This window comes from Hippocampus bargibanti, linkage group LG14, assembly GCF_051943395.1.
Source record: "Hippocampus bargibanti isolate YZ-2025 linkage group LG14, ASM5194339v1, whole genome shotgun sequence".
Lineage (NCBI taxonomy): Eukaryota > Metazoa > Chordata > Actinopteri > Syngnathiformes > Syngnathidae > Hippocampus > Hippocampus bargibanti.
This window is the reverse complement of record NC_142747.1, coordinates 2,207,930-2,222,500: the sequence shown is the minus strand read 5'-3', so window position 1 is coordinate 2,222,500 and position 14,571 is coordinate 2,207,930. Positions and strand designations below refer to the sequence as shown.

The window sequence follows — 14,571 nt, the reverse complement described above, 5'->3', positions numbered from 1 at the left end:
GCGCGAGTCTTAAAACGTAAAATATAGCTATATGCGGTGGAATATTTGTAAAATACGCTCAGTAGAAGTCATTTGAAGCCATTTTACAAATTATGGACACAACTTGTCTGGAGACGTCGGTTGTCCTTTAAAGCTACCTAGATGGCTATCTACTTGCTATCTATTAGCTAGCTGGCTAGCTATGTAGCTGGCGACTTATTAGGTATATGGCTGTCTAGCTAGTTAGTTTACTGTCTAGCTGGCTATCTACACAAAAACCTGTGACTGAAAAGTGACTTTGAGAGTTTTGAAAGGCGCTTATAAATGAAATAAATTATTATTATTATTGTTATTATTGTTCTTCTTCTTCTTCTTCTTCTTCTTCTTCTTCTTCTTCTTCTTCTTCTTCTTCTTCTTATTATTATTATTATTATTATTATTATTATTATTATTATTATTATTATTATTTGCTATCTATTATCTATCTGGCTAGCTAGCTAGCTATGTAGCTGGCTATTTATTAGCTACATGGCTATCTAGCTAGTTAGCTAGCTATCTATCTGGCCATCTATTAGCTATCTGTTAGCTAACTAGCTAGCTTTCTATCTATTTGAGTTACTTCCGGGTTGATTGAACGGTGGCGCATGTGGCTGCCGCTGCTCAACCGCAGAAAAACTAATCCTGTAAAGTGACCTTGAGAGTTTTGAAAGGCGCTTAGAAATGAAATGTATTATTATTATTTAACAACAGCTAAAGCTGGAACAAAGCGCTAACACGGAAAAAAAGGGAAATGCTGCCCCCTTGTGGAAAAGAAGAAACATTGCCAGAGGCCATGGCCATTGCTTTTTCGGCACCCAAGTATGAAAAAAACATAACCCGAACAAATTTGATATATTTCCAATTCCCTAATATTTTTGTGTGTGTGTTTTTGTGAATTTGGTGTCCGACTTGCTTTTGGTGTGCGCAAAGCTAACGTCCGCTCCCTTTTTTCAACAGCTCACCACTTTGAGCAGCACCAGCCGAAAAAAAAAGATTCTGGATGGCCGCGACTGGATGACGTTCACGCCTATCGCCGAGAGCGACGACAGTCAGGTGATGAAACCCCAACCGACCGACTGCGTTCATCCCTTTTCACTTTTTCTTTGCGTGACTTTGACACGAGCGCTGGAACAACAACAACAATAATAATAATAGGAGTGATACATTGGCTTACGAACTTAATTGGTTCCCAGACAGAGTGTGTAAGGCGAAAAGTGTATCCCAACAATTAATTTCCCCTAGGAAACCATTAAAATGAGAATAATCCGTTCCCAGGTCCCCATAAAACACAACTTTCTAATTTTATGAGCCTTAAAACTACACAAAATATACCCTATTTCATGTATAATACATGTGCTATGGTATTATAATTAAAGAAATAAACTGTACTGTGTAATAAAGTCGTTTTATTTACCTTTGTGATGGTCGTTGATGGCTTGATTGAATAGAGTGGCTGGTTTCATCAGCATAAAACACTTGATGAGGAACATAGCCTTCTTCATTCACCATCTTGAGGAATGATCCCTTGGAGGTGCTTTCTCTGCGATAATGTAATACATTTCATTTCTAAGTGCCTTTCAAAACTCTCAAGGTCACTTTATAGTCACTTATCAGGAAGTAAATAGAAAGCTAGCTAGCCAGTTAGTATATAGCTAATAGATAGCCAACAGATAGCCCGCTAGATAGTTAGCCACCTAGATAGCTCCATAGCTAATAGCTCGATAGTTAGTTAGCTAATACACTGAATGTCACTATTAAATACACAGATAGAAAGCTAGCTAGTAGATAGCCAACAGGTAGAAAGCTATCCACTTAGATAGCTATATAGCTAATGTTAATAATAATAATAATAATAATCATCATCATCATCATCATCATCATCATAATACATTTCATTTATAAGCGCCGTTCAAAACTCTCAAGGTGACTTTACAGTCACAGGATACGTTTTTTTCTGTGGGTGAGCAGCGGCAGCCACACGCGCCAGCGTTCACTCAACCCGGAAAACTTCAAAATGATAGAAAGCCAGCCAATAGCTAGCTAATAGATAGCCATCTAGCTTTCCATTTATTTGAGCTATTCAGCTAGCTAATATTTGAGCTATCCAGCTAGCTAATAGATAGTTAATAGCTAGATAGTTTTCAACTAGATAGCCAGCCAGCCAGATGGCTCATAGACAGCAAATAGATAGCTAGCTAGGTAGGATGACAAATCATGCTGCTGGCTGCGATTGTGGTATGGGACGAACAACAAATGTCTTGGCAAACTACAAATATGGCCGAAGCTGTAGTCCAAAGATGAGTTTGGCACCATTTTTCCCCCAGAGGAGAGAACTGGAATAAAAACAAACGTGCCAGCAGCTGAAAGCCATTCAGTAATCAGGAAGGCTCTCACCAGAAGAAACCACTCCTTAAAATAGTCAGTTGCTACACTGCTCAGGGTTCGGTTCGGTTCAAGTACTGCTCTAAGAGTTTGCCTGGTGCAGTGGAGTTCAACTGTGTAAAGACCAGGGTGGATGACGGTTTTTCACCTTGTAATCAGCAATTGTCTTTTCAATGAGAAAAGAGACGATTAAGTCCAAATTAAAAGAGGAAGAAGAAAGGAGAAATCTGTCTCATCATTGGAGTTAAAGAGTGAAGTCGCAGTGTAATCCCGGTCAACACAGTCAAAACCCTTTTTCAAGTTAGGTGGAGAGCTCAAAAAAAACAACATAACTTGACAACAAATGAGATGCGGCTTTTTTTTGTGAGAGCGTTTTCAGTTTAAGTTTAAATACGGGCCGGATGTTCTTTCTGACCTTTCAGAACCTCCCCAGCTGCTCACGTACACCCCAGAAAAGAACAGGAAGAGTTTGAAGCTGCTCCCGGGAGAAAATCCGGCGCCGTTCAGGCGGACCAGGCGACAGTCCGGTACGCCCGCCGACGCGGCGCCGAATCATGACCGTCAACGCCAACAAACTTTCCGAGGTTAACCACCAAAATTCACTGTCACGTTTGTTTTGGTTGCAGCGCCAGCAAAGGACATCGAAGCAGCATTTCATCCTCACGGTGAGCAAAAAACAAAAACCTCGATTGAATCAATCAATGGATCGAACGATCCCGATCCAACTTTATCTCTTGTTTCTATTTATAATTGTATTTTATTTATTGTACAGTGGGGCCTTGGCTTACAAACTTAATTGGTTCCCAGACAGAGTGTGTAAGGCGAAAAATGTGTATCCCAAAAATTAATTTCCCCTAGGAAATCATTAAAATGAGAATAATCTGTTCCCAGGTCTCCATAAAATATAATTTTCAACTAAATAAGCCTTAAAACTACACACAATATACCTTATTTTATGTATAATAAATGTGCTTTCGTACTGTAATGAAAGAAATACACTGCATTGTATAATAAAGTCATTTTATTTACCTTTGTGATGGTCATTGATGGCTTGATGGAATGGCGTGGCAGGTCGGAGAGAATTGCTGTTTGAAAGGAGTCACATTCCATAAGGACTGTAACTAAATAAATAAACTGTACTGTAAAATAAAGTTGTTTTATTTACCTTTGTGATGGTCGTTGATGGCTTGATGGAATGGCGTGGCCGGTTTCATCAGCATAAAACACTTGATGAGGAACATAGCCTTCTTCATTCACCATCTTGAGGAATGATCCATTGGAGGTGCTTTCTCTGCGATAATTTTACCTAGTTCCTCATCAATTGTGTTCTGTTTACCTGGGTTGATAGCTTTTTGTATCAAGTGTACAGATGGCTTATGCAGGTAATTTGTGGAGCCTGATTGATGGGATATTTTAACCTTGCAGTCTACACTCTGCCTTTGAACTCTCAAGTCCAAATTTCACTGTGTTTTTTATCCATTTTCTCACCATTTCACTTTTGTTTGTTTTTTTCACTTTTTTTGTTTCAAGCTCTGTCGTCTCCCTTTCGTCTGTGTGTGTTTCTGTGTCTGTTTCTGCAACCCCCCCCACAGCCCCGGTGCGCACCTGTGACACCAGAAACGCTAGCTTTTAGGTGCATATGTACTGCCGATTGAGGCCCACTAGTATTATCCCTGCGATGTTGATGAAGTCTTTTTTTGAGAATTTGTTGAGTCTCCCCAATGTACTGCTCTTTACAATTTTCATTCTTACAATATATCGAATAAACTACATTATTTTGTTTTTCATTTGGTAGCCTATCTTTTGGATGCACTAATTTTTGCCTTAACGTGTTTATCGGTTTGAAATAAGTAGGCATTTTGTGTTGCCAAAGGACTCTTTGTAGTTTTTCAGAAACTCCTGCAATGTAATTTATTATTGTTATTATTATTATTATTATTATTATTATTATTATTATTATGCTAATGTTGTTCTCCTCTCCCAACCTACCGACCGCCGCTCATCCTCCTGGACAAGCCCCCCTTGCAGCCCTGAAGGTGAGACCCCGTCACGGCCCTCCTTTTTGTTTCCTGGAGTCGGCTCGTGGTGTGACGAGCCTGGCAAATGTGTCCCAGCAATCCGACAGCGAGTGCGAGCTGAACCGGGCAGACGCTTTCGGCTCGGCGGGAAGCGGCGGCGGTGCGCCGGCCTTCTGTGACGTCACAGTGGAATCGGAGGGGAACGGCGAACGGGAGCCAGAGGTGAGCTTGGTCAGGGATGAGAATGACAAATGATAAAAACGTCTGGAAAAAAAGGCGGGGGGGGGGGGGGGGGGGGCACACGCATGTACAGTAATGTCTCGTTATATCGATATTCAAGGGAGTCCGAAAAAATATCGATATAACCGGGACTATCGATATATCCGATATCGATATAACGAGACTTTACTGTATATTAGCAATCTGACTAATGGTTATCTAGCGAGCTATCTATTCGCTATCTGTCTAGCTAGCTATCTAGATAGCTAGATATAAACTAGCTATTAGCTAGCTAGCTATTTGCTGTCTATTAGCTATCTGACTGATTAGCTGGTTTTCTAGATAACTATCAATTCGCTATCTGTCTAGCTAGCTAGCTATTAGCTAGCTAGCTTCCGGGTTGAGTGAACGCTGGCGCGTGTGGCTGCCGCGGCTCACCCAGAGAACAAACTTCTCTTGTGACTGTAAAGTGACCTTGAGAGTTTTGAAAGGCGCTTAATAATAATAATAATAATAATAATAATAATACATTACATTTTAGGCGCCTTTCAAAGCTTTCAAGGACACCTTACAGCACAGGTGTCAAAGTCAAGGCCCGCGGGCCAAATCCGGCCCGCCACATCATTTTTTTTCGGCCCGCGAAATCAAATCAAACTTGTTAAGTTCCATGATGATTGCTAAAATATGAGCCAAAATTTCATATTTTTGGATGTCAACCACAATAAAAGTCATTATTCTTGACTTCAGATTTGAAAACGAGTTATTCATTAATTTGCTGTGTGCTCTATATGTAATATTTGAAGGGATGTAAACATTCTAATGGGTTCCCCAAATTCATAACGGCCCTCGAGAGGAAACAAAAACTACAATGTGGCCCGCGGCAAAAAATGACTTTGACACCCCTGCTTTACAGTCACAGACAAGCATAGGTACTATAATAAGTAAAATACAATCACAAATAGAGAGAGCTACACAGAAAATGCACTTTTAAATACGTGGCTTGTCATCGTGCCACTGACATTCGACTGTTTTATCGATGGGATTGTTTCATTGCAAATTACAATTGATCAAATTCGAACCTGTTCTCTCCACAAAGGCGAATCCTTTGCTCCATTCAAACTGTTTTCTTTTACTTGTCCGCTTTTTCAAAAGGGGGCGTTTACCTGTTTCGACATCAACGGCACCTAAGTCAAGATCATCCAATCAAAATTGTGCTTTCCGCCAACCGGCGTCAGTATCATCCAATCAAAATTGCGCTTTCTGCCAACACACGCTGAAACAGGAAACGAACAGCGGAAAAGCGAGAATACATATTTAGTTTTATCTGGTCATGTGGTCTGAAAAAGTTGCAAATCTGCCGATCGGCGGAAAAATTCTCATCCCTGCTTGGTGCAAACGCCCAACCGCCGCAGTTTGAGCGCTGACCCGTGACAAATGTTTGTTTTTGTTCCCCAGGACGACGAAGAGGATTTAGCAGGCCTCTGCGGTCCCGCCACTCTGTCCATCACAGAGGAGATCCTGCAGTTGATCAATCAGCGGCGAGTAGGGGAGCCCCTCATTTCTCTGGTGAGCCCACCTCGTGATCTATCGACACTCCGACGTGGAACTGAATACACTTTGCAGGAATGAGAATTTTCTGCCGATCTGCGGATTTCCGACTTTTTCACACCAAATGACCAGATCAAACTAAATATGTACTCGCGCTTTTTCACTGTTCATTTCCTTTTTTGGCTTGTGTTGGCGGAAAGCGCCATTTTAATTGGATGATACTGACGCCGGTTGGCAGAAAACACCATTTTGATTGGATGATCTTGATTTAGGTGCCGCTGATGTCGAAACAGGTAAATGCCCCCTTTTAAATAAGCAGACGAGTAAAAACAAATCAGGTTGATTCGCCTTTGTGGAGAGAAAATGTTTTAATTTGATAGATTCTAATTTGCAATGAAACAATCCCATCGATGAAACAGTCGAATTTCAGTGGCACTATGACAAGCACCATGCTAACGTTAGCATCAATATTCTTCTGCGAGAGGCAGCAGAAAGCAAGCGTGCAAGCTCGCTGCAGTGTCCAGGCTAGCTAGCAGTAACTGCACATATGTACCGGGCAAATTGGCTTTTATTCCGATAGTTTGGCTGGATTTTTACCTATCATGAGGAACAGAAAGCCATTCATATTAATGGTGAGTATTAGCACGAAGGTACAGTAAAGTCTCGTTATATCGATATTCTCGGGAGTCTGAAAAATATCGATATAACCGGGACTATTGATATATCCGACCCTGCGCGCATGTAAATTTTCTCCTTGCCTTCATAGAAATAGTATCGTAATAAGCGGTACTATCGATATAACCGATATCGATATATCGAGACTTTACTGTATTTTAAATAGTACATTCTGACATTTTGTTGAAATCACATTAATATAATAATAACAATAATAATGATAATAATAATAATAATAATAATAATAATAATAATACATTATATTTCAAGCGCCTTTCAAAGCTCTCAATGTCAGGGTTTGCATGGTGGTGGTGATAGTTGTGGATCCAAAAAACAGGCAGGAGGGAGCAGCAGGTTGTATTTGAGAAATTGTATTATAATAAAGTCAAAGGAAAAACCCAGAGCTCTGCCAAGATGAAACAAACACATGCACAGCATACAATGCATACACAATGCACAATGTACAATTGCATACACAGCATACAATGACCTGACGCCGAATGGTCGTGCCGGGAGTCCTTTTGACTGACACTGATTGGAACGACCAGCACCTGTGAGGCTGCAGTAAGGGCTGACAGCGCTACCCGTTGGTCACCAATCCAAACGTGGCAGTCTGCCACTGATCGGGACGACCACCACCTGTGCAGGTGCAGGCGCGGCCGACAGCGCCACCTGTTGGTCGGCAACCAGATGCTGACCCCCCCCCTCTTCAAGGGACTGCTTCCAGAAGTCCCAACAGTCTCCCAAAAGGTCCAACTCGCCAGGGAACAATGGTGGAGACGGCAACCGCTGCCTCTCCAGCATATGATGGGCGGCGGCCTGAGGGGAACGGGACTTGGCCTGACGTGGCCGTGGACGCGGCACGGATCGTCGTGGTCGTGAGTGCGATCCCTCTCGCACGTTCACGTGACGACGCATGGCTCAACGCGGACGTCGCACTGCCAGGCACAGAGAGGTACCCCGGACGGCCGTATGGGAACAGGTCTCGGCCGGATGTTGACGTGGGCGTGAACTGCCCGGCACCAGGGAAACGAGACCAGTCCTTAGCCGATTCAGAATCCAGCGGTGAGTGGGGTCTTGGACTGACGTGGACGTTGCACGGCTCGTCTTGGATGTGACTCAATTCAACATGCACGACGACGCCTGGCTAGACGTGGGTGTGCACTGCCAGACACCCCGTGTCACCCTGGACGGCCACCTGGAAAGATGTCTCGGCCGGACGTTGACGTGGACGTTACGGCTCGTCGAGTGACGCAATTCAAACTCGACGCGGCGTGGGCTAACGTGGACGTTGCACTGCCAGGCACAGGGTGGAAATGATACTGGTCCGTTGTACCTGCGGGATCCGATGGTTGGTCGGGTCAAAGCTCTCAATGTCACGGTTTGCAAGGTGGTGACGGCAGTTGTGGATTGGATGCCCGTTGGTCGCCAATCCGAACGTGGCAGTCTTCCACTGATCGGGACCATCACCTGTGCAGGCGGGGCCGACACCGCCACCCGTTGGTCGCCAACAAGATCATGACACTCAAGAACTACAATCACAGACAAGCATAGATACAATAATAAATAAAATAAAATTATAAATAGAATTCAATAATTAAAAAATAGAATTATAAATAGGATACAATAAATAAAATAGAATTATAAATAGAATAATTAAAATATAATTATAAATAGTATACACTAAATAAAATACAACTATAAATAGAATATAATAAATAAAATACAATTATAAATAGCATAAAATAAATAAAATACACTATAAATAGAAACAAGAGATAGAGCTACACAAAAAAATGCAATTTTAAATAGGTGGCTTTTAAAATGGGATTTGAAGGTGGGATGAGAATCGATGTTACAAATGTACAATCAGACCTCGGCTTACGAACACCTTACCTTACGAACTTTTCGGTTTACGAACGTAAAATTTATTAAAATTAAACCTTGGAATACGCACGACATTTCGCGATACACACCCACCACGGCTGGCGGAGTGATCTTCGGATCTGGCGGAGTGATCTTCGGATCTTCGGCGGAAGCACACGACCAAACAGCGCTCCAGCCGGCGCACCTTTCCATGCGCCATCTCTCTGAATTCACACGTCGATCGCCTCCGAGGAGCTTTTTGCAGATAATTTTACTATTAGGAAATGAATGCAAGATGATCCCCTAATAATCACTGTCGATAAGAAGAAGGAGATTATTGAGAAACACGAACGAGGTTTGCGTTTGTGGCGTCACATGTGCACACCGTGGCTGTCATGTGAATTTCAGCCTGACACATCTCTCACGCTGTGTGTCACTTCCCTGGAAGTAACCTTGTACGACCATTCTACAAATAAAGAGCCCGTTACCGTCCACCATTGCTACTATCCATCGCCTAAAACCTTCAACCAAAGGCGTTATTTAGTCGATGCTTTCACGTGACTAATGACACCGAAATTGTCATGTGCGAGTTGACAGCTGGGGCGGGGCCGCCGCTCGTGACCTCCGCCAGCCGAAGAAGACACTTCAATTTCATTTTTATTTCAACGAGTCGCTGTCACCTCACCAGTGACGTGATTACGACATCTCGTTCCTCGTCGTGCTGGCAAGTCCGAGAGTTTGCTTTGTACATACAGTAAAGTCTCGTTATATCGATATGGGTTATATCGATAGTACCGCTTATTACGATACTATTTCTATGAACGCAAGGAGAAAATTACATGCGCGCAGGGTCGAATATATCGATAGTCCCGGTTATATCGATATTTTTTCGGACTCCCGAGAATACTTTACTGTGTATATATATATATCCCCAAAATCCCCCCCAAAAATTCCCATAGCAAACCATTGAAATGAGAACAATCCGTTCCCAAGTTTCCATAAAATATAATTTTCAACTAAATAAGCCTTTAAGGACAACTGACGTCTCCGGACAAGTTGTGTCCATAATTTGTAAAATGGCTTCAAATGACTTCTACTGAGCGTATTTTAATAAGATTCCACCGCATATAGCTATATTTTACATTTTAAGACACGCGCTGAATATTCAGGAAGTCTTGTTTTTGAGTTGGTAAGAGTCCGTACGTGACATCACTAAAGGAACGCCCCTGACCGAAAAAAAACCGTTGATGTATTTTGCTGTACTTCTTTGGTCTGGGGACCTCGTGTTGCACCCAAAAGCCGTCAGAACAGGGCGTCCAAGCTCCATATAAGGAATTTATCAGCCTGTGGAAGCGGAGGTGGCCACAGGAGGTCGCCATTTTGTGCCTCTTTTTCATTGAGACATTTCCCCTCAATGTTGCCTCACAATGGCACGGAATAAATTCTTTAATCGATTGCAAACATGTATGCTTTCCTCTTCAGAACTATTTGAATCATATTCCTAACTGGATGTGTAACAAGAAAGCATATTTTCCGAATCTGAAGCCATTGTTTTGAATCTCCAGCAATGTAAGACGTCTTGGCGTGACGTCACGAACCTGTAGAACGACTTTCTGAAAATGCCCAATTCGCAGCTCAAGTTTTTGTAGATTTTGGACACTTCAAGTCATTTTTATTGGTGTTTTGCATTTGAATAAAAATATCATTCTGCATGTTTTGGGTATTTTAGATGCTATAAAACGTTTTTCTGATGTCAGTTCGGAAACAAAAAACTGAGGTCGAAGTTCGAAGGGAATTGCTGTTTGGAAAGAGATGCACATTACACGAGGACTGTAATTAAAGAAATAAACTGTGCTGTAAAATAAAGTCTTATTTACCTTTTTGATGGTCGTTAATGGCTTATGGAAGGAGTGTAACCTTCCATAAGGACTGTTGGTAACTCATCCTCTGGTGTGGCTTCTCTTCTTTGCTTCTTTGGGGACTCATCATTTTTGCTGATTAAAAACCTCTTAATTGACACCTGTTGCTTTCTGACTTGTAAGGTCTTACGAAGCTGAGGCATCACATTATCGTTCATCATGTTGATGATTGTCATAGCCACAGTCTTTTCTGGATGGAACTGTTCGATAAAAGCCTGCACATCATTCCACTTTGCCAACATTGCCTTTATGAGCTCACTTGATGCAGCAGCCATCTCCTCCTCCTCGCCCTCAGATGTTCTCGAACCATCCGTTGCTGGCTTTAAAATCCTCAATAAGGACAGAACTTCCAGGTTGCCGCATGGCGATATCGGCGTGAATTAGCCGTGCTTTCTTGCATATAATTGCTTTACTCACGCTGTCGCCGGATAACTGCTTTTCATTAATCCAAATTAACAGAAGTTTTTCAACTTCTTCGATTGCCCGAGACCGTTGCTTTGACAGCACAGAAACACCTTTTGCAACAGACGCACCTTTGATGGATTCTCTGTTGCGGAGAATGGTAGCAATGGTTGACTTAGCATAGCCATACTGGGCCACTAAATCACACAAACACACACCTCGTTCGTGTTTTTCAATTATCTCCTTCTTCTCCTCGACGGTGATTTTGTTTTGTGTCTTCTTCGGCTGAACACGAGCCTGTGGTGTTTTTTTTGTCCCATAATAGTAAAATTATCTGCAAAAAGCTCCTCGGAGGCAATGGATGTGTGCATTCAATGAGAGGGGGTGTGGAAAGGTGCGCCGGCTGGAGCACTGTTAGGTCGTGTGCTTCCGCCGAAGATCATCCCGCCAGATCCAAAGATCACTCCGCCAGCCGTGGTGGGTGTGTATCGCGAAAAGTAGTGTGTATTTCAAGGTTTAATTCCCATAAATTTGATGTTCGTAAACCGAAAATTTCGTAAGGCAATGTGTTTGTAAACCGGTCTCACTGTGTATATATATATATATATATATATATATATATATATATATATATATATATATACAGTAAAGTCTCGTTATATCGATATCGGATATATCGATAGTCCCGGTTATATCAATACTATTTCTATGCACGCACGGAGAAAATTACATGCAAACAGGGTCGGATATATCGATAGTCCCGGTTATATCGATATTTTTCGGACTCCCGAGAATATCGATATAACGAGACTTTACTATATATACAGTAAAGTCTCGTTATATCGATATTCAAAACTGTTGTTATATCGATATTCAAAACTATTACTATATATACAGTAAAGTCTCGTTATATCGATATTCAAGGGAGTCCGCAAAAATATCGATATAACCGGGACTATCGATATATCCGACCCTGCGCGCATGTAATTTTCTCCGTGCGTGCATAGAAATAGTATCGTAATAAGCGGGACTATCGATATAACCGATATCGATATAACGAGACTTTACTGTGTATATATATATATATATATATATATATATATATATATATATATATATATATATATATATATATATAAAACAGTATACGGTATATGCGTGTGCACCCTCCCCACCCCCGCCTTTTTTTCAGACTTTTTTTCTCATTTCTTCAGGTCTCGAACCAGCCCACCGAATCGCAGCCTCCAACTTACCAGAGCGTCTTCACCTGCCCGCTGCCCCCAGTTGCCTCCAGCCCGGAGGAGACCCTCAGCCCGGACCCGCTGCCGGAGGATCTGGAAACTCGCCACGATGGAGCCTCGGAAGAGCGGACCGCTGATCCTCAAAACGGGCTGGAAAGTGATGACGTGGTCCACGAGAAGGTGCACCAAGGTGGAGAGGAAGCATCGGAACACGAAACAGACATTCGCAACGCGGCAGACAATGGCCAGCCGGGGATGCCCACAGATGCCCTCACAGAATTTCCTTATTCCACCTCAGTCGCGGAAGACCACCAAGCGAGTCCTGAGAACGAGGCCGCCGATTCCTCGGCGAATCCAGATGACGGTAATCAAGCCGGCATGAGTGACAAGCCAAAAAGAGGCTCTGCTCTTACCCGACGTGACAAGAGGATCATTGAAAAAATCCGAAGTTATTATGACGCAGCCGCCGCGGTGGTCGAGGACGACGAGACGGAAGATGCCAGACGGGCTTTCGATGAGACCTTCGGGAGGACGGACACTTTGTCACAAGTCCCCACGGGACAGTTGCAAGATTCGCCTTTGGCAAGTGACCACCAAGACGCAGACGCCAAGGAAGCCGTGGAAACGGAGCCCCGTCACCACGTAGTGCTCCCTTCTCCAGCTGCTCCGGAAGATTCTCATGATCCTGATGGGCACGCTGACACGCCGACAAGGCCAATGGAATTGGAGGCCAAAGACGGAAACAAGTCCCCGGTCTTCACCCGGACGGACCGTGACGAGGTCTTTGGCAATCAGCCGTCAAGTGGCGTCCAGTCCAAGCCAAATGGGGAGAGCAATGTCAGCAATGAACCCAACCAAGGAGCAGAGAAAAGTCCACCAGAGGCGACCTCCTGGCAGGAACAAGGACCTTTTGCACAGAACAATGTCACCAGTCAACCCAACCAAGGAGCAGAGAACAGTCAACCAGAGGCGACCTCCTGGCAGGAACAAGGACCTTTTACTCAGACCAATGGCACCAGTCAACGTTTGCCTCCAGACTTGGCGAGGACCGACAGGTCTGAATTCTCTGGGACTCTTTCAAGCAGCCCACGATGCCCCAAGACGACGCCCGCTCGAACCGGAAGCAAACACAAAGGGACCGAGATGAGTCAAAACCTGGAAGAACCTCCACGTCGAGCTCAACCTGGACCAGGTTCCCGACAGTCCAGGATTGTGTCTACAAACCGGGCCTTGTTCGAAGGCGTTGCCTCGGACATCACGGGTATCGGCTTATTCGAGGCCAGCCCGGCGGCCGATCCCTCGCTGATGGAGAACTCGGAGCGGATCCTGAACAAAGTCCAAACTCTGGCAAATATGTACAGCGCCAAAGCCAGCACCATGAAAGTCCCCTTGCATCAAAAACGAGCCATTTTTGTTCGGAACAAAGCCGTAGATTTGACTCCCATGCCCACATCCGACGAGCAGACTGAGACTGAGTCGCCAAGATTCTCTGGGACCAAAGCCCAGAGCCTTTCCCGAGCTCAGATCGGGAACCAGTCACGTGTCCCTGCTAAAGCACAGATCATGCGTGAACAGCAGAACCGTGGCAAGATCGACAGCAAAAACCTGAATCTCACCATCAACCGGAAGACCATTGGGAGCATGTGCCAAAGTGTTCCGCCGGAAAGAACGGGTACCTGCTCTTTTTCAAATGTTTCACAATACATTGATACCTCGGTTTACGAATGCTTTAGCTAACAAACCTTTCAGTTTACGAACGTTAAATTCGCAAGAATATAATCTTGGCATACCAACTAGGACAGGACACACACACTGCAGTGAGTGGGGGGGACAGAAACACACACAGTCACACACACACACACAACGAAAGGGAGACGACAGAGCTTGAAACAAAAAACAAAAGTGAAAAAAACAAAAAACAAAAGTGAAATTTGGACTCGTTTCAACTTTATTGATAGTTCAATGGCAGAGTGTAGACGTCGAGGTTAAAATATCCCATCAATCAGGCTCCACAAATAACCCGCACAAGCCATCTGTACAGTTTCAAGAGAAACAGACAAGCAAGGGAACCGGCTATTAATGAAGTTTCTACTGTGTCTGCCTGCATCTGTTGCTGTTGCAATATCACAACTTCTAAGATGTACAACACAAAGCTCCTTGAGACACTTTATGCAAAAATTGATTTAAAGGCTCGCCACGGATGGTTCGAAACTTTAAGCGTCGTACAGGGATTCATAGTGTCATTCGTCATGGTGAGGCAGCCAGTTCTGAAAAACTGCCAAA

General features: G+C 43.5%; 1 protein-coding gene across 1 annotated transcript in view; it reads left to right on the top strand.

Moving 5' to 3' along the window:
* The window catches only part of plekhg2 (pleckstrin homology domain containing, family G (with RhoGef domain) member 2), a 46,878-nt gene that overhangs the window by 20,874 nt on the left and 11,433 nt on the right, over positions 1 to 14,571 (top strand). The window contains exons 13-19 of the mRNA XM_089014638.1: positions 973 to 1,071; positions 2,823 to 2,927; positions 3,027 to 3,065; positions 4,417 to 4,436; positions 4,515 to 4,640; positions 6,093 to 6,203; positions 12,262 to 13,960. Of these exons, the coding sequence (XP_088870764.1) occupies positions 973 to 1,071; positions 2,823 to 2,927; positions 3,027 to 3,065; positions 4,417 to 4,436; positions 4,515 to 4,640; positions 6,093 to 6,203; positions 12,262 to 13,960 (2,199 nt within the window). The remainder of the gene's footprint in view (positions 1 to 972; positions 1,072 to 2,822; positions 2,928 to 3,026; positions 3,066 to 4,416; positions 4,437 to 4,514; positions 4,641 to 6,092; positions 6,204 to 12,261; positions 13,961 to 14,571) is intronic.